The 24,548-nt window shown below is 40.5% G+C and overlaps 1 protein-coding gene across 3 annotated transcripts in view; it reads left to right on the forward strand.

The window, feature by feature from the left end:
- PALS1 (protein associated with LIN7 1, MAGUK p55 family member) overlaps window positions 1-24,328 on the forward strand; it is a 75,573-nt gene extending 51,245 nt beyond the window's left edge. For all 3 annotated transcript variants that reach the window (XM_077322497.1, XM_077322496.1, XM_077322498.1), the window contains exons 6-14: window positions 778-939; window positions 3,856-3,933; window positions 5,779-5,962; window positions 9,181-9,252; window positions 10,581-10,652; window positions 12,965-13,132; window positions 14,020-14,222; window positions 17,971-18,081; window positions 21,366-24,328. In XM_077322497.1, the coding sequence (XP_077178612.1) occupies window positions 778-939; window positions 3,856-3,933; window positions 5,779-5,962; window positions 9,181-9,252; window positions 10,581-10,652; window positions 12,965-13,132; window positions 14,020-14,222; window positions 17,971-18,081; window positions 21,366-21,542 (1,227 nt within the window). In that variant the 3' untranslated portion in view covers window positions 21,543-24,328. The remainder of the gene's footprint in view (window positions 1-777; window positions 940-3,855; window positions 3,934-5,778; window positions 5,963-9,180; window positions 9,253-10,580; window positions 10,653-12,964; window positions 13,133-14,019; window positions 14,223-17,970; window positions 18,082-21,365) is intronic.
- The last annotated feature ends 220 nt before the right edge of the window (window positions 24,329-24,548 follow it).

The raw sequence follows: 24,548 nt of genomic DNA on the forward strand, positions 1-24,548 counted from the left end.
TCAAAGGTTTTCCACAAGCACCTATGACCATGGGCACCTTCCATGGGCTGCCTGCAAGTGGGAAGCCACTCGACTGAGCTTAGGGAAGTTGTGCTAAAAAGATTCTGCTTGATACACATGAACAGCTAGCCATCTTTCCACAAGTCTTGGTAGTAGAGGAAGGAACCAAATGGCTGTAGGAGGAGGTGGCCGTTAGAATGGCCCAGCCCCTCAGTAACACCCCACTATAGGCTTTTCCAATCCACACTTGGACTTGTTCCCTTCCAGTTGCTCGTGGGCCAGATAAGAGCCCTAGACAGGCTGGTCCTGGCCCCTAGGCTGTATGTTTGATATGACTGCCTTAAACTTTTATTCATTCAATGAATTCTCTTATATGTTGTTACATGCAGTTGCTTGTCCAAGCTATTTTCTGTACAGTTGGGAAGTTAAAAGCAGTTTTTCCACAGCTTGGGGAAGTATCTGAATTGAGGAGTTAAGGCAGATCTCATCAGTGGAAACAGGAAGGGCTCTCCCATTCATTTTTATTCATGAGAGCAAGTGAGCCACCAGGCAAGGGATCTTTTAGGCATAGCATGAGGGGGAAAGTGAGAGTCTGTCAAGAGAAGGTGGGGAGTCAACAGAAGTTTCACCTCCTCTTTAGAAAGTCTCTGTATCCTTTTGTCTTCAGAATATGCAGTTGAATAGAGGTTTGTGCAGTTTCCATAACAGGTTAATTAGTCAGTTTGTATTGAAAGATATTTCTGATATTTTAAAATGGTCACTTTTTAACTTATGCAGGGTGCTACAGTACGCAATGAAATGGATTCCGTCATCATTAGTCGAATAGTGAAAGGAGGTGCTGCAGAGAAGAGTGGGCTGTTGCATGAAGGTGATGAAGTTCTGGAAATTAATGGAATTGAAATTCGTGGAAAAGATGTCAATGAAGTTTTTGACTTACTGGTATGTGAAATCTGTTATAGAAAATACTTAGGACGTAAACAGACATGATGTTGGGAGAACTGTGATGGATGTCTAAGCATTCTTAAAAGGTAATAACTGTTTCTTTCAGATCATGGGGATGGCATTGAGGGATTTAACCCTTTCTTTCCTACAGTTTTTCTCATTAACACTAGTGGTTTTGATAGGCATAGAGAACAAGAAAATCTATGAAGATGGACGGATATTGTCTTTCCACAAACCACAGCATGAGGGTGTGGCAAGAACATCCTACCACACGCTTATGAAGGCATATGAGATGGCGGTGAAAGGGGTGAAACAGGAATTTTTCCCCACCAAAATCACATCCGGTAGCACTCGCCTGGTGCTTTCAGCACTCTCACCCACGCTTTTTAACATCAATATGTGCCCTCTGGCACAGCTGATCCAGGGCTTTGGGCTGGGTTGTCATCCATATGCTGATGACACCCAGCTCTATCTCCTGATGGATGGCCAACTGGACTCCCCCCCCCCCCCCCCGAAACATTTGCCAGTTGTTTGGAAGCAGTGTCTGGATGGCTCAGGAAGAGTCGCTTGAAACTCAATTCCTCCAAGGTGGCGGTCCTGTGACTGGGTAGGAAGAGGCAGGATCAGGAAGCGTGTCTCCCCTGCCGGGATGGGGTACAACTTACGGCTGTTCCTGCAGCCAGGAATTTGGGGTGATCTTTGATGCCTCCTTATCTATGGAGGCTCAGATCATGACAGTAGCCCAAATGGCATTTTAGCATCTTTGCCAAGCTAGGCTACTAGTACCCTACCTGTCCCCTGAACACTTGGCCACAGTGATCCATGTAATAGCCACTTCCAGATTAGACTTCTGTTACTCACTGTATGTGGGCCTTCCCTTGTCTCTGACCCAGAAATTGCAGTTGGTGCAAAATGTGGCTTCTAGGGTCCTCACAATATCATCTTGGAGGCTCATGTTCAGCCTATGCTGAAGTAGCTGCATTGGTTACCGATTGGCTAATGGATGTTTTGGTTCTTACCTTTAAGGCTGTGGCCTGGGCCCTGCTAATCTGAGGGATCACTTGTCTCCTTATGCCCCCCGTAGGGCTCTCAGCTCTGCAGATATGAATTTGCTGGAGGTCCCCAGGAGGCTCGACTGGCCTTGACCAGGGCCTTTTGGTCCTGGCCCTGACCTGGTGGAATGAGCTCCCGGAAGAGCTGAGGGCCCTGCCGGAGTTGTCAGCGTTCTGCAGAGCCTGCAAGACAGAGCTCTTCCACCAGGCATTTGGTTGACATCAGGCCAGGAAAATCAGGTCCCTCCCTATATAGGCCCCTGTAGAGGCACTGCATTTTGTTAACTGGACACAGATTCTTCTCCTGAGAATGATGGTGGCTATTGGGGACCTATCAGGGTAGGGGGTGGGTTTTTAATTTGGTTTTCTGCCATCAAGGATCATTGTTGTTTTATGGGGTTATATTGTATTGTTTTATCATATTGTGTTGTGTTTTCTGTTATTGTAAACCACCATGAGCTGGACTGGCTTTGGGAGTGGTGAGGATAAATCCAAATAATAAATACATAGAAATATATAAATACTTCAGTGAGTGAAACTCTGTGGGTAGAAGGATTAAATTCCTTTTCTATCAAGTACCATGATTCCAGTATAAATCAGCCACAACAGTCTCCTAAAAACATTGGGAAGATGCACTCATGGTTCTCCCAGTGTTTCATCTGTTTGGGTCTTGATTGTTATGCCAATTGAAGTTGCTGCTTGTTATCACCCTGCCACTTGTTATTTTAAAACTGTTAAGTTGTAGTGCAGGCACTGGTCTATTTGTTTTGTTGCACAGTAGTTTTGAAAAAGAAGAAGAGTTGGTTCTTATAGTTTTGAAAAAAATGGTTGAGTATGTGACATCACTAGGCCACTCCCCACAGCCCAGGATGTGACAGCGCAGAAATATTTTCAGATGATTTGTGAACAGAACCATACCTGCACTCTGGGCTGGCTAACATTTTGTTCTTCTTTACCAAAGGGAGCCTGCAGTGGGAGCCTGTAGAAATAGGGGCAGGCCTATGCCACTCCATCGCCCCCCCTAGTTCCAGAAATGTCCCAGTGGCCCACTCTGTGGACCAGGAACAGGCCTATGCCACTCTGTTATCACCCTACAGTTACAATGAGAGTACTTCTCTCTCTGTACTCCAGTTGCTACCAAGTGCAGTGAGCCTTGACCAGCAAGAATGTGTATGGCCGGGGGGCTTCCCCCTCCCACCTCCTCCAGGCCCATCCTTATCCGTTGAGAGGGGGGAGCGATGACATGACGATATATGGTCATATCACCAGTTAATTTTTAAAAACATTTTAAAATATAAAAATTTAATTCCCAATTGGTGAAGCCCATGACCATTATGCACGGGGGGAATAACGCACATTCGGGGTGGAACGGCGGCAACTAAAATCACAGATAACGCATGGTGCCGGCTGCAACCGGCCGCAGATTCGGTGCATGCCGCCAAAAAAGCCGCGTTAGCAAAACGCGGAAGAAAGCGCAGCTTCTGGGTGACCGGGGCGCAACCAGAAGCGGCGCCCGGATTGCAGCGTGCATAATCAGTTACTCTGGGTTATGCCGCCGTTGCGCCCCGCCCCGTGCATAACCGGTGTGCGTCGTGTCTTCCCCCTCCGCGTTTTCCATGTGACCCGAAATCGCCGGTTCGGCGGCTGTGCATAATGGGCCTATCTGAGGCCATCATGAAACACCAGGGTTTCACGAAACTCTGGTTGAGAAAGCCTGATCTAATGGAATGAGAGATTGACAGAAGCAGTGTAAATTTGTGCGTACATGCACACACACACACAACAGACTTGTCTCTCACTGTGAACAAGTATCTTATATCAGAAACTTCAAGCTGTCACTGAATATCTGCTTTTATCATAGGCGGACATGCATGGCACTTTGACGTTTGTGCTGATTCCCAGTCAGCAGAACAAGCCACCATCTGCAAAAGAGACAGTGGTAAGTTATTTTAACACATTTACAATATATGGCAATCTGAATTGCAGGTGTATTTTGTCTTTGTTTAATGGCACATTAAATGAAACATGCAATACCTCTTTCTGTCCCCAAAATACTAGTTTCATAAATTTTTAGACAGAGGTAGTCTCAGTTTACTAAAGGCATTTGCTTTTTCCCCCCACTGTGTTGTGTCACTATACAGAAATAAGGCTACTATTCTTGGTACTTGTGAATATTCACTTTCATTTCCTTGTTTGAACCTTAAGCTGCTCTGTGCAAAATTCATACACTGACTTTTTTGTTTATGTCGTCAGACGTACATACTAATGAATACATATCAGAGTGACCTGGAACAGGCTGCCAGTTTCGATATTTGCTTTCCTCCTGCCACTCCTCCATTTTCCTCTGTGCCTTTTGAAATTTCCTCATACAGCCACTCTTCAAAGTGGCCTTCCATTGAGCTCAGCTCAGCACTTGCTGCCCCACCCTTGTCTAAACAGAATGATTTCTCCTTGAGAAATGCATGTTTGAAAAGGGGATGGGCAAATGTTAATTAGTTTAAGGAAAACCAGTTTCGTTTTAAAATCGGCTCCATGTATTCCAATTCTTCATTCTTTCAAGAGCTGCTTCAGAGTTGATATATCCAGGTCCACAATTTTTTTGAAGTGAGATCTTATAGAAGTTCTAGTATTCTCATGGTGATCAGTTCATACATTACTTCTTGCTATTTTCATGTATCTCATTTTAATTTGAGATACTACTTTTTTACACCAAAAATTTTGGATCATTTCCCACTTGACGTGATTAATGAATGTTGAATAAATTTGTAAACCACCACTCCAAAAATCGGCTTGAGGCAGGTCACAAAATAAAACATGATGAAATCAGTAAAATTAGCAAGCCATTAAAAACCCCAAGTAAAGCATAAAAACAGCTTAAAACTTAAAGAGCTGAAAATTATCATCATGAAAGTCCTCAGGCTAAACACAGACAGGAAAAATAATTTTTCTTAAGTATAGTATTTGCTGGCGTATAAGACTACTTTTCCCCCCTGAAAAACATGCCTCCAAGTGGGGGAGTCGTCTTATACGCCAGGTGCACTTCAAGTTGGGATAGACATAGCTGCCCATAGTGGCCCATAGTACTGTATTTTGAGTGGAAATTTTGGGGGGTCGTCTTATACGCCCAGTCGTCTTATACGCCGGCAAATACGGTAAGTAAAAAGACGTTTTAGCCAGGTGATGCTTATGGGGCCATTCCACAGACAAGAAAGCTGTGTCCCCAGTCACCACTACCTCACCTCGACAAGTGGGAACACAAAGAACAGGGCTTATGAGAAGGGTATTGGCTGGTGGGCTGGACAGTACAGGAGGAAGCACTCGTTCAAGTGCCTTGGCCCCGATCTCTTGAGGGCTGTAAAGATAAGAATCAGCCCAATAAATGTCAAGCAGTTGCTGCACTCTAGCTCAAGTTTGGTTTCTACAGATTTTGGTCAGATTTGGGGTTTGCCGCCATGATTTAGACTTAGTGCCTATAATGGTTTATTGAGGGGGAAGAATCATAGGTACATGTAATATTTTTTCTATTTTCTAGTGAAGATAGATATTTAAAATTACATCTTTGTGTTGTTGCATTTAAAACTAATTCTTACATCTTGATTAGATGAGAAAGTGTTTGAATGCTTCTAACTTTTGTACTGGTAGCTTGTTATGTTTGTGTGTGAACTCCCTCTTCTGTATGAGAAAGTAAGCCTTATCTTCTCATATGCAAAAGCAAGCATGTACCAGATTACATATCCTTGGATCTGTTTGTCTATTTTTATGTTTACACTTCCTTGTTTCCTAGATCCACGTGAAAGCTCACTTTGACTATGATCCATCTGATGACCCCTATGTCCCTTGCAGAGAGCTAGGCCTGTCCTTTCAAAAGGGTGATATCCTCCATGTAATCAGCCAGGAAGATCCAAACTGGTGGCAGGCTTATCGAGATGGAGATGAAGAAAATCAACCTTTGGCAGGCCTTATTCCAGGTATTTTGTCATGGAATGCCTGTATGCTAACAAAAAGGGTCAGGTATTGCTATTCATTTTTTTTTTGTGAATCTATGGGCTGTTGCTGTGGTTTGGGCTATGAGCTGTTTTCTGCTGGCCCATAGGCAAAATAGAACATTTTATCTTAGATGTTTTCACTTTACATCCCTGAAGACCATATTTCTACCATCTCCCTTTCTTCAAATGGATTATAGCAGGAGAGCTGACTATTGTGGTAGCTGAAATCATAGACCTGATCTATGATGTATGTTTTCAAGATTTGGGTCACTAGGAATTACCCTTGCCTTATTTCCCTGTCCATTCAGTTTGATCTAACATAATCGTAAAGTTCTGAGTTCAAATTTCTTCCTCAGGATAATAATTTCAGTTAACCCCTCCCCTTTACCCTAAATAACTCAAAAGCAAAGTATGATCCTCAGACCAGAGAAATACATTCCAGTCTAGCATTCCAAATTGCATTTTACTATTCATGTCTAAGACTACACGGGTAAGTCTCACGAGGTGGGGGGAATTCAAAATGTATTGCTTTCCTGTCTCTAATTTACTTGGAAGTATTTGAAGTGGGAAGCATGTAGTTTAACCCTAGGAATGTTTTTTTTAGAAATCTGTCTAGTTCAAACAAACAGATGAAGTAGTTTGTCTTACACAAATAACTCTAACTCCATGTCATTCCCTCTAACCACCTTAGCTAATGAGAAGCTTCTGCTTAGTAAATGTTTGTTCTTCAAGTTGCTAGATTGTAGAACTGTGCAGAAATATATTTACTGCCAATCCAAGGGCATTTTATTGATAAGGATTTTCAGTATATCCATTTTGTGAGAGACAGTGACATTATAAGCAGTCTTCCTATTCTGAATAGTAAGCAGTATGGCAGCATCAACGTTGGTCTCTGGCGTGTCCCAAGTTATAGGTTAGAATTTAAATATTTTCCAGAGTTGTTAGGCCGGCTTGTCAAGTTGCCAATACTACCATGTTAGAATGTGGTGTAAGCTGCAGCCAGAATTGCAAAAAGGCACTGTGCATGCATAGGAGATTTGTCTTGTCATATATCAGTCCTGCATTCTGAAAGACTATTGCATAATCATTACTTCTGTGCACTTGAAGTTGACATTCTGTCCTCAGTTTAAGACCCAGTAAATAGGGTTTCATTTGTACCACCTTCCTGCAGCTTATGATGAAACTTAACTGATTGTCCTTGAGTAGAAAGAAAGATGTGATTCTCCCTACTGACCCCGCTCCATTTCCCTTTCTTGATAAATACTTATAGTAACATCAGTTATGCTACTGCTACAGTGACCCATAGTTTAGAGTGGTAGCAGTGGAGGGGAGGGCTGCAATGCTCCCCCCCAGTAGTATGGCCAATAGTGTGAGAGAGGTTGATAATTGATTTACTGAGGTCAAATCCTTCTACTTCATCAACTTTAGCAAAGAAATTTGATGAGCTGATTAACAGTACTGGCATTCATTTGGGGAGCCATGTTGAGCTGAAGTGGCAGAACAAAATTTGAGTCCAAAGACCAAGAAAGCTTCATTCAAGATCTGAATTTTCATGTGCATGCACATTTCCTCAGACGTTGCACATGAAAGCTCATACCTGGAATGAAGCTTTGTTGGTCTTAAAGGTTCCTTTGGACTCAAATTTAGTACTGGCATTTGTTAGTGATTTAACAAGTTGGTAATATTTGCTGTTAGATTTTCTTTAGTATGAGGGATTACACTATATTTTCTAATTCTTCCTTGTCAGAAAAGCTAAAATCATTGGTTTCTTGTTTGTTCACTTAGTACATTTTTATTCTACCCTCCCTCTGAGGAGCTCAGGGCAGCATACATCATTTGACCTTCATGACAATCCTGCATGGAGGGTTAGGCTGCCCCAAGGTCACTAACCAGCTTTATGTTGCAGTAGAAGCCTGGGTCTAACCACTGCACTCTTGACATATTCAGTAGATGTTGAAAAGACCTTGTGTGTCAATAACTTAGACTGGCATGTGTTGGTTATCCTCCAGCATGTATTTTCCTGGGATTAAAAATGTTGAAAAGAGGGATTTTTTAGATAAATAAAAATGTATGCAAACCAGCAGTTTTTGTGTGTCCAACCAGAGAAGCTGGACCTTTTAATATATAACTTCTAACTATATTAAATAGCCAAGAACTAGAGATTATTGTTTGCTACCTGTAAATGACAGGATTGCCATAGTACCACATGAACAGAGCTTACAAAAGTGGAGGGAACTACATCGTACTGCAGATCCTCTATGGGAAGCACATACCTTATGTAATCCCTGTGGATCATACATTCCAGATGGAATTTGTTGATCTCAGTCATAGAAGAATGCAGTCCAGTACGTTATATATGACAGAGATCAACAAATACAAGTAGAATTTGTACTCCCCGAAATGCATCATGTGTAACTGATAGAGATACTTCAGTAAAATACATTTTGGTTGTAGTGACACAGCTTGAGAAGGCTCTTCATATGTAGGTATTGAAATTTTGTGAGAAAAGATTTGAAAGATTTGAAATTTGTGAGAAAAAAATCAGTGTTTGGTAATAGTCACTTTCTAGGGCTGACTTCTATCATCTGTCTCCATTCACTGTTAGAAAAATGTATCATGATAAGAATGCTTACATATATTTTTTGGATCCCAAAGTCCTTTAGATAACCATTAATTCCTAGATATTATTTACCAAACATATCTATGTAGAGAAGTGTCTTATTTTTAAAAAGTGGTGGAAGCTCTGAGCCCTGCTTCATAAGATAAACTTGCCTTTGCAACTACTTGGATAATCAGGTATTATTTCTGTAAGATGGAGGAGTAGAAGGAACTAGTCCAGGGACATTTCTAAATTTTAAAAGATAAGTTTTCCCTTCTGCATGAAAAAACAATTCTGAATTTTTGACATATGACCTCCTTCTGTAAATTTATTTTAGCTATTCATGTGACTGTAATTGTTGGTGAGCCAGAGCTTTTAATTTTGTAAAGTTCAGCAGAATTTTGAAGGAAATTAAGAAGCAGGTCACCATGTAGTCATTGCAGTACTGTTGTGCTACACTAGTTCAGTACTGTCCACAAGACTTTCTTGTGGAATTACCTCCTTTTTACTTCTTAATGGGATGGACATATGAATTCACTGTCATGGAAAACTACAGATGTTTTCTGTTGCTAATTATCTTTGTATGTGAATTTTTTTAAAGGAAAAAGCTTTCAGCAACAAAGGGAAGCCATGAAGCAAACTATAGAAGAAGATAAAGAACCAGAAAAATCAGGTAGGCTGAAACATTTGAAGACATGTCTGGAATTGCTGCTTAATATTTTAAGAAAAGTCCACCTCTTGGGCTCTATCTCATGTTTCCCAGGGCACACCGGAATACGACACATCTGTATTGTCCCCACATGCTTAAGGAGGGACTGGACTGGCAGCATCTTTTGCTGAGGCCTTATCAATACATCCGAACCCCTTTGTGAAGTAGGGCTCTAGAAATAGCATGGCGACTAAACCCAGTTCTATATTTCTTTTTCAAAACTTCCCAGAGCTGCTATAGAGGTCTTGCACCAGTGCTTGGTTGCTGTGTTTAAATGGTTATGGGTGAACAAGCTGAAACTAAATTCTGGCAAGTCAGAGATTATGTTGGTTGACTTTGGAGGACTTTCTGCTTTCCTTGCCACATTTGGTAGAGTTCAGCTGACCTTTGCTGGCTCGGTTAAGAGTCTAGGTGTAATAAAGGACCCAGCAAGTTAATTCCGTAGCAAAAATGCTTTCTGCTATCATTTAGCTTGGAAGATCATCATGTGGATCCATACCAAGGCTAGATTACTGTAATACATTTTACATGGATCTGCTCTCAAAGACAACCTAGAAGTTCCAGGTGGTTCAGAACGCCACAGTTCCATTATGACCAGGAACAAATCAAAGTGCATAAATTACACCTGTTTCTCAGGTGCTCCATTGGTTGCTAGTTCAAAATATTGACTGTCACTTATAAAGCTCTTCATGTTCTAGGACTTGAGTTGGCAATTGCCTGGAGAGGAAAAAAATGCCCTGTCCCTTTACAGAAAGGTTTAATGAGAAGTTATTTACCAGGTAATATTATGTAGTGTGCACAGGGCCATGCCAATTTGCACACATTAAGCCTCTATTAAAGGGACATGAACTAAGTAAAAAGGCTGTGCTACAAAAGACTCATTTTCAGAAAGAGCCAGATAAAATATACCATTATAGCATTGCTTGACTTCTAGGTCTGGTCTTGAGCATGACCATATAACCTTTGAATTAGCCTGGTGCCTTTCAGTTTTATTCTATGTCATGATGGTGTAGTCAAGGAATTCAGCCTTGATTAATAATGATAAAAAGAATCATTATTTTTTGTAAAGAGATGCTATTAACTATGGACTGCTGGCAAGAGAGCCATAGTATTGGTATGAAAAGCCAATAGAAAGTGCAGTGTTGGTGGCTGATGTTTAGTATAACTAATTGTATGATATTTGGAACTAATATGAATGCAGTGTTCCAATTATTACAGCTGCCAACCAAGAAAATCCTGGTCGTTATATATGTACAACTTGGAATCTCATATACATATTTTTAATCTTCTAGGGAAACTTTGGTGTGCAAAGAAAAACAAAAAGAAACGAAAAAAAGTTCTGTATAATGCCAATAAAAATGATGGTAAGATATTTAAAATGATTTCAAGGGTTGTTTTTTTTCTGCTTAAAAGATTGGCTCCTACTAGTTCTTCTGGCACTAGGACATTATGTTGCTGGGAGGAAAGAATCCCCTCCAGCAGTGGAATAGATTGGTAGGATCCTAAGCATTAAAAATGTAGTTCACTTGTTTCTGTAACTGGTATTTATTGTTTTTACAAGCAAGCAATTAAGACATTTCAACCCTACGAATTTCCTTTGGCGGGCTTAGAAGGGTTTAACTCTGTTTTAGATTGTGCTTTTTTTACTCACTTAAATACAAAAACTATAGTAATGTACTTCTGCTTCCTCCTATCTGTTGTTCTTTTTCCTTTCTTCTTCCTCTTCTTGTTCATGCTGACATACACCAAAAGCCATATCCTTGAATTCATCATCTCCAAAGCATTGGAGAAACTGTACCTATTGTCTCCTCCAAGGCACCCAACTGTTTTGTCTTTTACCAGGTTCCAGAAAAATTCATGTACCTGTAAAAGGTGTTTCTACATGATGGAAGAGTATAAAGGTGTTTTCCATTATGCCTAGTTAGAAGCTGTTGTAGGACTCTTTCAGCCTTTGACTTCAGGATTGCCATTGGGGGGTGTTTGCTGAAAAGTCCCCTGCATACATGTGTACTTTGGATGATATAATGAACAGCTGTGGCCCAGTTTATTAGAGCTGTGAGGAAGGATTAGTATCAATCACCCAGAGTCCAAAGCTTATCCATAATAATAAAGAGTTACTATAGCTAACCATCATAGAAAAATGACTATATACAAATGGATCAAAAACCTTGGAACGTATATTTTCCAGATAATACAGAACTAACTATAGATGGCTTTTTATGTGTACTGATTACTTATCAATTTAAGAAATAAATTTGGAGTTACGATTCAGTGAAGGGAAACTTTATTTTCCAGACATTTTGTGGATTTGACTTTTGATTTTCCACTCATTTGATTTTTATTTTCAATATGATTTATTTTAGATTTGTTTGTCATCATGATTTTTATTATTGTCAGTCTTCATTTAGCAGCAGAGGCAGCAGGATACATATATCTAAAATAAATAGAATATCCTGAAAACTGAATAAAATACATAAAACACATGAAAGGAATTCTAGGAATATACAAATCCAGAAAAAATGATATGCCATTTTTGTAACAGTACCTTTGTGCATTCAGTATTGACAAATAGTAGCTTAAATGTTTTGATGATAGATTGAATGGTCCTTTACATTCTTTTAATAAAAGTGTGTTTTCATAATTGTAAAAATTATTGCCGCATGATGTGATGCCTGTTGCTTGAATCCCACCTAAATCTCCTCAGGTGTATGGGTGGGGGTCATTTTTACCACCGTCTCCATGGCAGACCTCCAGTTCTTCCCCCTAAGCTTTCCTTGGGAGATCTCCTTGCCCAGAAGTAGCATTTCAGAGTTTCTTTTAATGGCTGCAAGAGGGAGGAGTCATCAAAAAACACACATACACCCCTGTACTCAAAGAAATTATGCAGGACTAAACTCATAGAGTAGGGGTAGGCATTCAGTTAATCTGAACTGAAAAAAATATTGGTATTTTTCAGGTATTAATTCAGCCTGGTTATTTTTTTCTATATTTCCAGCTTTCCAAAATATCCAGACTGAAAAATCTCAAAAATATATGGGTTTTTTTTGGGACTGCTGAGTAGCTACAGTTAGAATGCATTTAAAGGGTTCTCAGTCCCTTTAAATGCTGTTGGAGTGAACCTTTGGCTTAGAGAATGCATTTAAAGGAATTGCAAGCCCTTTAAATGCCTTCTGGATTTGTTTGTGGCAACATTGCTTCCAAATGCATTTAAGTTTTAAAGGGATCACATTCCTTTTTGCATTCACTCTCATCACTACATCTTGCAAAAGGCATTTAAGCTTTAAGTGACTTTCCCCCCTTCCAATGGAAGCAATGAAGGATGGGGGCATCTTCTTTGAAGGCTCATAGAATTGGATCCCCTAGGGTGGGGGGGGGGTTGAGGAGTGGCACGGCTACCATTCAGGTAGTGTTTATGGCTTGAAAATATGGCCTGGTATTCTCAGAGACTCGAGAGCAAGCTTTTTTGAATATGAAAGTATGTTTCTCTCTCACAGTTATGTAATCTAGACACGAGATTCCTCTTAACCAAAGGTGCCAGTGATTGAATTTGAGACCTTGTATCTGCAGATTTGAGACCTTGTATCTGGGTCACAGCCCCTCCCTACTGAATGTCATGGCAATTAATGCTCATTGTGGGAAAAGCATTCACATTTTATTTTGGTCCTTCTCTCTGAAGATTATGACAATGAGGAGATTTTGACTTATGAGGAAATGTCACTTTATCATCAACCGGCAAACAGGAAACGACCCATTGTCCTGATTGGCCCACAGAACTGCGGCCAGAATGAACTACGGCAGAGGCTAATGAATAATGAAGCTGATCGGTTTGCTTCTGCAGTTCCTCGTAAGTTTGAAGTTTTGGACTCAATGCCACAAGTACAGCCTTCAGCTTCTCTCTTTCCTGCTCTTTTCTTTTCTGAACACCAGTGTCTACCTGGGGACACCCAGGCCATGTTTTCATTTGTACTCCACTTTTTCGCCAAATGGAAATCCAAAGTGACGTACATGATTCTCACCTCCATTTTATCCTCAAAAGACTCCCCAAACGTAGGCTAGGCTGTGAGTGTGTGACTGACCAAAGGTCACCCAGCTAACTTCCATGGCAAATCAGGGACTCGAATCTGGGTCTCCTAACTCCTAATCCAACACTTTAACCATTACAAGACACTGCACCTTTGCCCTACAAGCCTAATTTTGTCACTGTGTAAACTAAATCAAGAGCAACTTACAACCCAGTAGGGAATGGGAGCTGCTTTAATAAATTCTTCATTAAACCAGTAGACGTGTGCTGCTGAAAATACCGTATATGAGGGTATTTTAACGTGAAATCCTATGTGAAGTCGCTTTCCCAAGGATGTCAGTTACTAATAGTTATTAAATTATCATTTATATGGGTACAGTTGTCATTCTTCATATGCTTCAGGAGTTTCAGTTGCATATAACATTCCTTCCTTCGTGTGATACATTTTTGGGCAGAATGCCTTTGCATGACTGGACATGTGCTATGCACTTTACAGAGACTGCTTACAAGCTTTTCTGGATGAACAACTAGAAGAGATTGGCATTGTTCACCTAACACAAGAACATTCTGCTAAGATTCCTTCTCAAGTTCCTTTTCCTTATAAAGGCTTGCAAATTAACATCAAAATGTTTTCTGCATTGTCCCTGTCTCCAAGAATGAATAGTTTTAATTTACTGTCTTGTTTTGTGGGTGTTTTTTGCGGTATTTAGATACCACACGGAATAGGAGAGACAATGAAGTAGCTGGCCGAGATTACCATTTTGTGTCACGACAAGTATTTGAAGCTGACATAGCTGCTGGGAAGTTTATTGAACATGGTGAATTTGAGAAGAATTTGTATGGTACCAGCATAGATTCTGTCCGGCAAGTGATCAATTCTGGAAAGATATGTCTTTTAAATCTTCATGCACAGGTATCAGCAAAGTTTATTTATTTACAAAATTTATATCCTATCTGTTTTTGCAAGGGCTGCCAAAGTGGCTGTTTAAACATACTTGATAAAATACATTACAAAATTGTTAAAATAACCCCCTGTCAAATTTTCTTCATTAAAAAAAACATTAAAAATAGTGAAATAGCACAGTTAGAATACATAAAAAAACAAAAACTTTGGTTAGGAAGGCGGATCATTGAGGGAACACCAAACAAAACCTCGCAGAAGATGGCCACAGAGGGAGACATGAATCTACCAAGGGAGAGAGGTTTGGTGCTATGACCAAGAAGGCTGTCTCCTGGGTTGCCACCCACCAACTCTCAGAAGGGCCTCTAAGGATGCAGGGCCCTGAGTGACCTTGGGCTCTCCATGGCTGTGATAAAGCTGTTCTGACCGAGCAGTAATATCAAGGCTCTCTCAGCCTCACCCACCTCACAGGCTGTCTGTTGTGGGGAGAGGAAAGGGAAGGAGATTGTAAGCTGCTTTGAGCCTCCTTCAGGTAGAGACAAGTGGACATGTAAGAACCAACTCTTCTTCTTAATGCAGCTGTTAATTTACACCATTGTTGGCTGCAACAGTTACGTAAAACAAGACATACATTCCTAAACATATAGTAAATGTATGCCAGGAAGCAATGGCCAAGTATGGTTTTCAGGCATGTTTTTGAGTGGTTAGGTACATATGACTTGGCTATCTTAGCAAGCCTCATCCTTCAGCATTACTCTGCAAGAGGGGTGGCAATGAGGGCCGGTGTCTTTGCACTTTCTTAGCCTCCTCCACATTTGTGTTAGAAACTTTTTGGAATCCTTAACTTTTCAGCTGTTATTTAAGAGAGTCTATGCACTATATGTAGCAACTAAAACCATCCCAAAGAAAAAGAAATGCAAGAAATCAAAATGGCTGTCTGAGGAAGCTTTACAAATAGCTAAGGAGAGAAGGGAAGTGAAAGGCAAGGGAGAAAGAGAAAGATACACCCAATTGAATGCAGAATTCCAGAGAAAAGCTAGAAGAGATAAGAATGCCTTCTTAAATGAACAGTGCAAACAAATAGAAGAAAACAATAGAATGGGGAGGACCAGAGATCTTTTCAAGAAAATTGGAGATATGAAGAGAACGTTTCATGCAAAGATGGGTATGATAAGGGACCAAAATGGTAGGGACCTCACAGAAGCAGAAGAGATCAAACAAAGGTGGCAAAATTATACAGAAGAACTATACAAGAGCGAGCTTAACATCCCTGATGACCACAATGGGGTAGTTACTGACCTGGAGCCAGACATCCTGGAATGTGAAGTCAAATGGGCCTTAGGAAGTCTGAGCAACAATAAAGCTAGTGGTAGTGACAGCATTCCAGTTGAACTATTCAAAATCTTAAAGGACGATGCAGTAAAAGTGCTACACTCAATATGCCAGCAAATTTGGAAAACTCAACAATGGCCACAGGATTGGAAAAGGTCAGTTTACATTCCAATCCCAAAGAAGGGCAATGCCAAAGAATGTTCAAACTACCGCACCATCGCACTAATTTCTCATGCTAGCAAAGTTATGCTCAAAATCCTACAAGCTAGGCTCCAGCAATATGTGGACCGAGAACTTCCAGAAGTACAGGCAGGATTTCGAAGAGGCAGAGGAACTAGAGATCAAATTGCCAACATACGCTGGATCATGGAGAAAGCTAGGGAGTACCAGAAGAACGTCTACTTCTGCTTCATTGACTATGCTAAAGCCTTTGATTGTGTGGAGCACAACAAATTGTGGCAAGTTCTTAAAGAGATGGGAATACCAGAGCATCTTATTTGTCTCTTGAGAAATTTATATGCAGGTCAAGAAGCAACAGTGAGAACTGAACATGGAATCACTGACTGGTTCAAAATTGAGAAAGGAGTTCGGCAAGGCTGTATACTGTCGCCTTGCCTATTTAACTTGTATGCAGAGCACATCATGAGAAATGCGGGATTAGAGGAGTCACAAATTGGGATCAAGATTGCAGGGAGAAATATCAACAACCTCAGATATGCAGATGATACCACTCTAATGGCAGAAAGTGAAGAGGAACTAAAGAGCCTGTTGATGCGGATGAAGGAGGAGAGTGCCAAAGTTGGCTTGAAACTCAACATCAAGAAAACAAAGATCATGGCATCCGGCCCTCTCAATTCCTGGCAAATAGAAGGGGAAGAAATGGAGATAGTGACAGATTTTATTTTCCTGGGCTCCAAGATCACTGCAGATGGGGACTGCAGCAAAGAAATTAAAAGACGCTTGCTCCTGGGGAGGAAAGCTATGGCAAATCTAGACAGCATCCTAAAAAGCAGAGACATCACCCTGCCAACAAAAGTGCGTTTAGTCAAGGCTATGGTCTTCCCAGTTGCAATGTATGGCTGCGAAAGTTGGACCATAAGGAAGGCCGAGCGTCAAAGAATTGAGGCTTTTGAACTCTGGTGCTGGAGAAGACTCTTGCGAGTCCCTTGGACTGCAAGGCGAACAAACCAGTCAGTCCTAGAGGAGATCAGCCCTGACTGCTCTTTAGAAGGCCAGATCCTGAAGATGAAACTCAAATATTTTGGCCACCTCATGAGAAGGAAGGACTCCCTGGAGAAGAGCCTAATGCTGGGAGAGATCGAGGGCAAAAGAAGAAGGGGACGACAGAGAATGAGGTGGATGGATGGAGTCACTGAAGCAGTAGGTGCAAACTTAAATGGACTCCGGGGAATGGTAGAGGACAGGAAGGCCTGGAGGATCATTGTCCATGGGGTCGCGATGGGTCGGACACGACTTCGCACATAACAACAACAACAAATGCACTATATGTTGCTAACTACTAAATTGTGAGAGAAAAGGAAAATGACTCTACAAAAACTCTTGAAAACAAATTGCCAGATTGTTTTCCACGCCCTACAGTGGTGTGTTGCACCACAGTTTTTTCTTTGCAGAAAATAAGAACAAGCTGTAGTCGGAATGTGGCATGTCCAAATTTAGAGTCTTGGGAATATTAAAGGCAGTTAATTTGCACAATTCCTATTCACAAAAATATTAAAAATGCATAATGAACATTTCCTGTATGTAGGTTTGTGTTTCTCAGATGTGCCATCCTGCCAGGGTCTATAACTATGACATTTGGACAGATACCTTACATGAAGAAGACTGTTTCTGGACTTGTCTTTTTGTTTTTTAAACACAATTAGAAACTGGAATTTTTTGTTAGCATAACATGTTGTGCACCGCTCATGAGCCTATGCATGGGGAGAAGTGATTTATAAGTCCAGTAATACATTTTTTAAAATAAAAATAAGAGCCCTGCTGGATCATACCAAAGATCCATCTAGTCTGTCTTCCTGCTTTCACGCCATGGCCAACCAGTTGCTCTGCAGAGCCAACAAACAGGGCACAGAAGACAAGGTTTTCTTCCGCTGATGCTGCCTCCCAGTACTGGATTTCAAAGGTTTGCGTGTATAGCATATTTCATACTACTTCATGCTGTTTAAGCTAAACTCATTTTGATGGCCACCCATGCTGCCCAAAACAGGAAGGCTTTTTAAAAGTTCACTAGTTTAACTTGTCAAGCAAGTTTTTCTAAGCAGACATCTTGCACTGCAAGTCCTATAGAAATTCACTATTTATAATGCTGCACTACGAAAATTGTATTGGTAGTGGATAATATGAATGATGAAATATATTTTTCCTCATAAATGAAAAATATTTAACAAACACAAATTACATTTCCCAACAGTCACTGAAGAGCTTGCGTAATTCAGACTTGAAGCCATATATCATCTTCATTGCGCCACCTTCTCAAGAGCGACTTCGTGCATTACTGGCCAAAGAGGGCAAAAATCCAAAGGTAACATTCATGCTGTGTAGCATTTTGCTGCCTTGTTCGTAAGCCTTCCAAAGGTCTCTCAAGCGCACTGCAATTCATTTTGAACCTCCAGCTTTATGACTTCTACTGAACACAGCACTTAGTATAAGAAAGGGAGACAGGAATTCATGCCTTAGCCACATGTATGGGCAATTCTGCTCCTATCCAGAGGTTCTGTAGAATGGGGCTCATCAACCCCTGGGGTGCGGCCCGGTAGTGGGCTGTGAAAACCTCAGCATCAGGCCGCCGCTGGCTGCGCCTCCCTCCCCCCTCCCCCCGCAGCGAGAAGCTGGTCATTCCTGGCCCTAGGGAAGCACGCCTGGCCTTAACCAAGGTCAGGGCCTTTTTGGTCCTGGCCCCAACGTGGTGGAACGAGCTCCCGGGAGAGCTGCGGGCCCTGAGGGATCTTTCACCGTTCCACAGGGCCTGCAAAACGGAGCTCTTCCACCAGGTATATGGTTGAGGCCAGGGTTGGTAAGATAGATCTACGCCCCCCCTGGGATCTGGGACCTGAAGTGAACATCATCGGGACCTCATCTCCACCCGCTAGTAGTGGGAGGAGGGAAGTTGAGTTTACTGATCTCCGCCATGTCGGTAATGTTTTATGTCTTTTAATGGGGTTTTAATGGGGATTTTAAGACACTGTAACCCATCACAAGCCATAAGGGAGTGGCGGGAAATAATAATAATAATAATAGTTATTGTTGTTGTTATTGTTATTGTTATTGTTGTTATTAAGCAGCTCACCGGGCCTTGAGCGAATGTTGACCACCCTTGTTTAGTATTTGTTTCTGAATGTTAAAGAATATCCCAGTTTCCTTTTTTAAAAGCTGGTGATAATACATCATTAGTGTTTGTCAGTATTGTGTTGTGGGCTGTATAGAAGATGTTCTGCACTCTAAAAAAACCCTCTTTAAGTCATATCTGGTAGTCCTGGAAGCAGATAGACAACCCCATTTCTGCCACAACTCTTCAGTTCAGTAGAGCTCAGGTAGGCATTGCAATGCAGAGATAACTTGCATCCAGATGTGCATTAGTTTCATGCTCAAAGGGATGTTTGCTGGATTGGAGCACATCTATAAATAAAACATGAGCCGTTCAGTGTTAAGTTTACAACTGCAGCTTTCAGATTTTGCCACTTTTAGTTGAAACAGTTTATTCTGTTCCAGCCACCTTTTTATTGTCTAGCCTCGTCTAGCCTGATATAATTGTAGAGAAATTTGCAGGCTGTCTTGTAATGGATACAAATATTGGGTTAGTCCTAACACAAGGTAATAACTTTAGTGTTTGGAATGTGTTATTCCAGGCTGTGCCACTAGGTGGCACCAACCTGTTGCTATTTATGTGCTTACATGCATGATACTCAGTGACTCAGAAGCCAACTGTGCCACCATTCATGGAAAGTAGACAATGACTTTGCTCAGTGGATCTTGTGGTTGGCAAGTGGCTTCCAGGAGAACAGATGCTGCTGGAGGAACAGATAAGTTACAAGCCTCCCTGTGGTGCAGGCCTCAGGCCAGGAATGGAAGTAAATGTGGCTCTTTAGGCTGGTTGTAATTGTGAATGTAGCTCTCTGCAAGCCACAAAGTGAGTACCACCGGCTATTTCTGATCCATCATTTGAAGTAGGACACACAATTTTTAAAAATTAGGAAAGCTTTTGTCTGGGAAGCATATTCTATCAAGAAGGAAGCGTATAATGTAACTGTTTGCACTTAACAAGGTCCGTTATATTAATATTTTCTCTAGCTAAAAGCAGCTGCGGGACCTTGCCATCTGGATTGCAAATTCACATTGAGGGAGAGGGTACTTAGCACTTTCTGGCATCATTTTTCTTATCAAAGGTGCTTCTTCTGAGAAGCTTGTAGATGATTTTGATGATTAAAGGTAAAGGTATCCCCTGTGCAAGCACCGGGTCATATCTGACCCTTGGGGTGACGCCCTCTAGTGTTTTCATGGCAGACTCAATATGGGGTGGTTTGCCAGTGCCTTCCCCAGTCATTACCGTTCCCCCCCCCCCCAGCAAGCTGGATACTCATTTTACCGACCTCGGAAGGATGGAAGGCTGAGTCAACTGTGAGCGGGCTGCTGGGATTGAACTCCCAGCCTCATGGGCAGAGCTTTCAGACTGCATGTCTGCTGCTTTGCCACTCTGCGCCACAAGAGGCTCTTTTTTGATGATTTTGGTGGTGTTTGGTTATATTGAACCCAAAATATATATTTCCCAACATTCCCGAAACCCAATACTAGTTATGGTATTTGGATTCAGTAAACATTCAGGAATGCTGATTCCTGTTTTGCTCCATTATACCTTCCTAGGAACTTTGTAGTCAATGGCATATAATGGATAATTGATCTAGGAGTATCTGGGACTTTGCCGGTAGATGCACCAAATTTGCAGCATGGCTGCTGGTGCCTCTCCACAAACCCACACCCCAGTTTGAAATAGACTGAACCAAGAGGCCCAATTCTATGGGCTCCCAAAGAAAGTACCATCTTCTAATGCTTAAAGGGAATGTGTCCCCTTTAAAATTTAAGCCTTTTGCTTGTCGTGGAGTGAGTGAACTGGGAAGGTGTGTAAGACCTTGCAATTCTTTTCAATACCTTATCCAAGCCACAAGTCCACCTGGAAGGTATTTAAAGGTATTTAAAGGAATTGCAACCCCTTTAAACACCCTTCAACTTCAGCTATCCAGTGGTCCTGAAAACTCTTGAATAAGTGAAAAATATCAAAATCTAAATCTGGCTGAAATAATACCTGAAAAATACCGAAAGGTGTTCTGTGGGTTTTTTGGCTCTGATTAGCTGAATGCATGCCCTTAATGCTAAAATAGGTGCCTCCTGTCCCCAGGCAAATGTCCAATCCAGACTGCAGCTCCTTGGATCACCACTGCAACCAAACCTCTCCAATAAAAAAAAGTCCCAAGTATTATTGGTAGCTTGACCTCTGGTTTCTACTATAGGGTTGCCAACTTCCAGGTGGTAGTAGCACCTGGGATTGCAACTGATTTCCAGGTACCAAAGATAAGTTCACTATGAGAAAATGGCCACTTTAGAAGATGAAGTGTTATGCCCCATTGAACTGTTGTACTTCTTCAAACCCAGTTCTTTTCAGGCTCCACTCCAAAAATCTCCAGGTATTTCTCAGCCCAGAGCCCACTACAGGTACAGAACCTTGCTTTCTCTACTTTGTACAATGTGTGATTGCATGTGTTTATGATGCAAAATCCCTTGTTATTGAAAGAGCATATTTCTGTTCACTTTCAGCCTGAAGAACTACGAGAAATCATAGAAAAAACCAGAGAGATGGAACAAAATAATGGCCATTACTTTGATACGGCAATTGTTAACTCTGATATTGATAAAGCATATCAAGAACTGCTTCGTTTAATTAACAAACTTGATACAGAACCTCAGTGGGTCCCATCCTCCTGGCTACGGTAAAAAGAACAGTTCCAGGGCAAAGGAGGCTCCGGCCAAGAGAAGACTGGCTCCTTCCTGGCATTAGATAACAGGTCAAGCGATAGCGCTCTGGGTATGTGATGATCAGTGTGAAGAAATCATGCAAACAGAACAGTTCCGGTGTGATTTAGAAACTAAGAGCTTTCACTACCTTTTGACCAGACATGGACATTCTGAACAAGCCACTACCTTTTTAAAAGTCATTTGAGTTAGCTTATAAGCAGTTGCTTTAAATTTCTGTTTAGAATATTTCTTAAAACTCAGCCTTTAAAGCAAGTTGTATGTGTACAATCCCAATTGTTATAAATATTAGTTATTATTTAACATGGTTAACTTAATGATCTTGTGGACATGCTTGCACACATACTTTTACAAAATATCGGATAAAGGAATTCATCTGAATTCTCTCACTCAGTGGTATAAAGGGGACACTTTGATCAGGGGTTGTTGCCCTGCTAGGCTTGAATTTGTTAATGATAAAACATTCCATTATCTGATAGCACTGCAGTTTTGATCAGAAAATATGTGTAATGTAAATATTTCAACTTTTTTGTCTTCAGTTATTTTGTAAATCAGATTTGACAACTTATTATATAGGTCTAAATCTCACAGGACATGAATTATATATTAGCTGATATTTTAGATGTGATATTTTTAAATTTATTGGTTGGCAGCCACTGTTATCCTGTAGCACTGTAGAGAATTTAGAAGGGAAAGGTTATATTTTTATTAAAATAGACATTCTTATATGGATTTTTAAAAAAAGGATTTGCTTCATTATAATGTAAAATGTCTTTTATAACTAAGAAAAACAGACTTTGGGATGATAAACATCAGAATATATTCTTGTATTTTTTTACCCAGGTACAAAATGTCTCACGGCTGTTTGTCATGTAGGTAACTAACTGGAGTTACTTAAATTGTTATTGCCCTTGAAACTGTAAAACAAAACTAATAGTGAGAGAATGTGAACTGCTAAATTAGAAATTTGGCATGTTCTCTTTTGTAGAATGAGGAAATATTTACGTGCAATTGAAAATATTTTTGAAGATCCCAATATTATGTCTATTATGTTTATGAAGCATCTGCCAAGTGTAGTCTGCTTTTTGAAATATCCTTTTGTTGCTTCTTTTTTGTGGCATCCTTGAATGTGAATATTAATAGTTTTCTTTGTTTTCAGTCATAGCTTATTTTTTCTATACAGTCAAACACTGGAATTGCTTCAACATATGACTAGAACTAATAATGAAGAATTAGTTATCTTTCCACGTTTCATATTTTTCTGTAAAAGTTCAATTGAACAAATTTAACCAAGAGGGAGAACTTTTTAGTTTTCACAGCTGCACATCATTCATTGGTGTATGGAGTGCATGAAAAGCTTTGTTTTGGAAGAATTCTATAAATGCTATGACTCTAGGGGAGAAGGAAGAGAAATCTGGGAAAACCCAGTGGCTCCACTACTGTGAGTACTACAGACAAAAGATTTTACACTATAACATAGAGAAATCACAGAATTACTCAGATGTGCCTCCATCCAATAAAGCCTTTGGGTAAGGTTTGGGTTACTATAAAGCCTGCAAGTAATTGTTCACTTAGAACGCCAGGTAAAAAGAAGAATGCATTGTTGGGGGAGGGGGTATTAAGTGTTCTTTTAGTCACCAACATTAAGACATTGTGGGCCAGTGCAAATGTAATACATAATTTAAAAATCAGAAATGACTGTGAACTTAGACACGCTGCTCCCTTTCCCCTCTTACACAAACCGCCCCTATCCACAGAACATAAACCATGGCTAGTGCAGATAAAGGCTAATCTATAAACTGGCATTACAAACTTATTCTGGTTAGGGACTAATCATAGTTAATGTTGGTAGACACATGAAAAATTGGGTGTAAGGATAGTGGCATTTGTGCACAAGAGGCTGTGACCTCTTCCAAATTCCTGACCATAGTTAGGGTGGAAAGTGTTGTATTTCTAATCATTTTCTTTGAATTACCAAGTACTGGTATTGTATGCCCTCTCTTAAGACGTATAGTTCTGATTCATGAGACCTAAATTTATAATTACTTTAATAGCCATGAGGGGAAATAATCTGAAAACTTTTATATTATAGGTTAAATGCCACATTGCCATTTAAATCTCTACTAATCTGTGGTGAAATGCTGCAGTTGGCATCTTACACCATCAGTATATTAAGCAATAAAACTTGTTTCTTTGATTACTATCTTTTGAATTCTTGAAATGGTTTAAAATTTAATTGGAATATAGTCTTTAAATGAACAAACTACCAGATGGTGTTAGCTGTTTCTTGCCTTTGTTTGGCCTAAATGTTCATATTGAGCTCAGGTTACAGAAGTGCATCATTGGTAGGCTGCAGTGAAGTCTTAAGGAAGAATATAATTGAGTCAAAATGTATCCTTTCTTCTGCTAAAGTGTAGAAGAGTGTTTTCTTTGTCATGGAAGAAAATGAGAACTGTGTACCAATGGCCTATGGTATTCCATATCACAAAGAGCAAAAACGGTTGGTAAAACTTTTGTTCTAGATAAATGAAGGAGATACTTCCTTTGCTATTGGGTCTCTGTTGACAATACATGAATGTAATTGTGATTAAATATGAAGAGTTAACAAAAGGCATAAAAGCCTTGACCTATGGATAGCCCTAGGTTGTAGCTTGATCCCATGTATTCTATTTTGAGATGTTAGGAACTGCACACTAATGTAAAGATGTAAAATATTTCTCAGCTTCAAATAAATCACTGTAAATGTATGTTATGCTAATGTGTTTCCCTTGTACCAAGATTACTCCAAAATATGCATCTGTACTGCTGAGAGCCAGTTTGGTAAATGGTTAAAAGTGGTGGCTTCTAATGTGATGAGCAGGGTTTGATTCCCGAGTCTTCCATCTGCAGCCATCTGGGTAACCTTGGGCTGACCACAGTCCTATTAGAGCTATTCTTAGAGCAGCTTCTCTTAAAACTCTCTCAACT

The sequence above is a fragment of the Paroedura picta genome, chromosome 2 (genome assembly GCF_049243985.1).
Source record: "Paroedura picta isolate Pp20150507F chromosome 2, Ppicta_v3.0, whole genome shotgun sequence".
Classification (NCBI taxonomy): Eukaryota; Metazoa; Chordata; class Lepidosauria; order Squamata; family Gekkonidae; genus Paroedura; species Paroedura picta.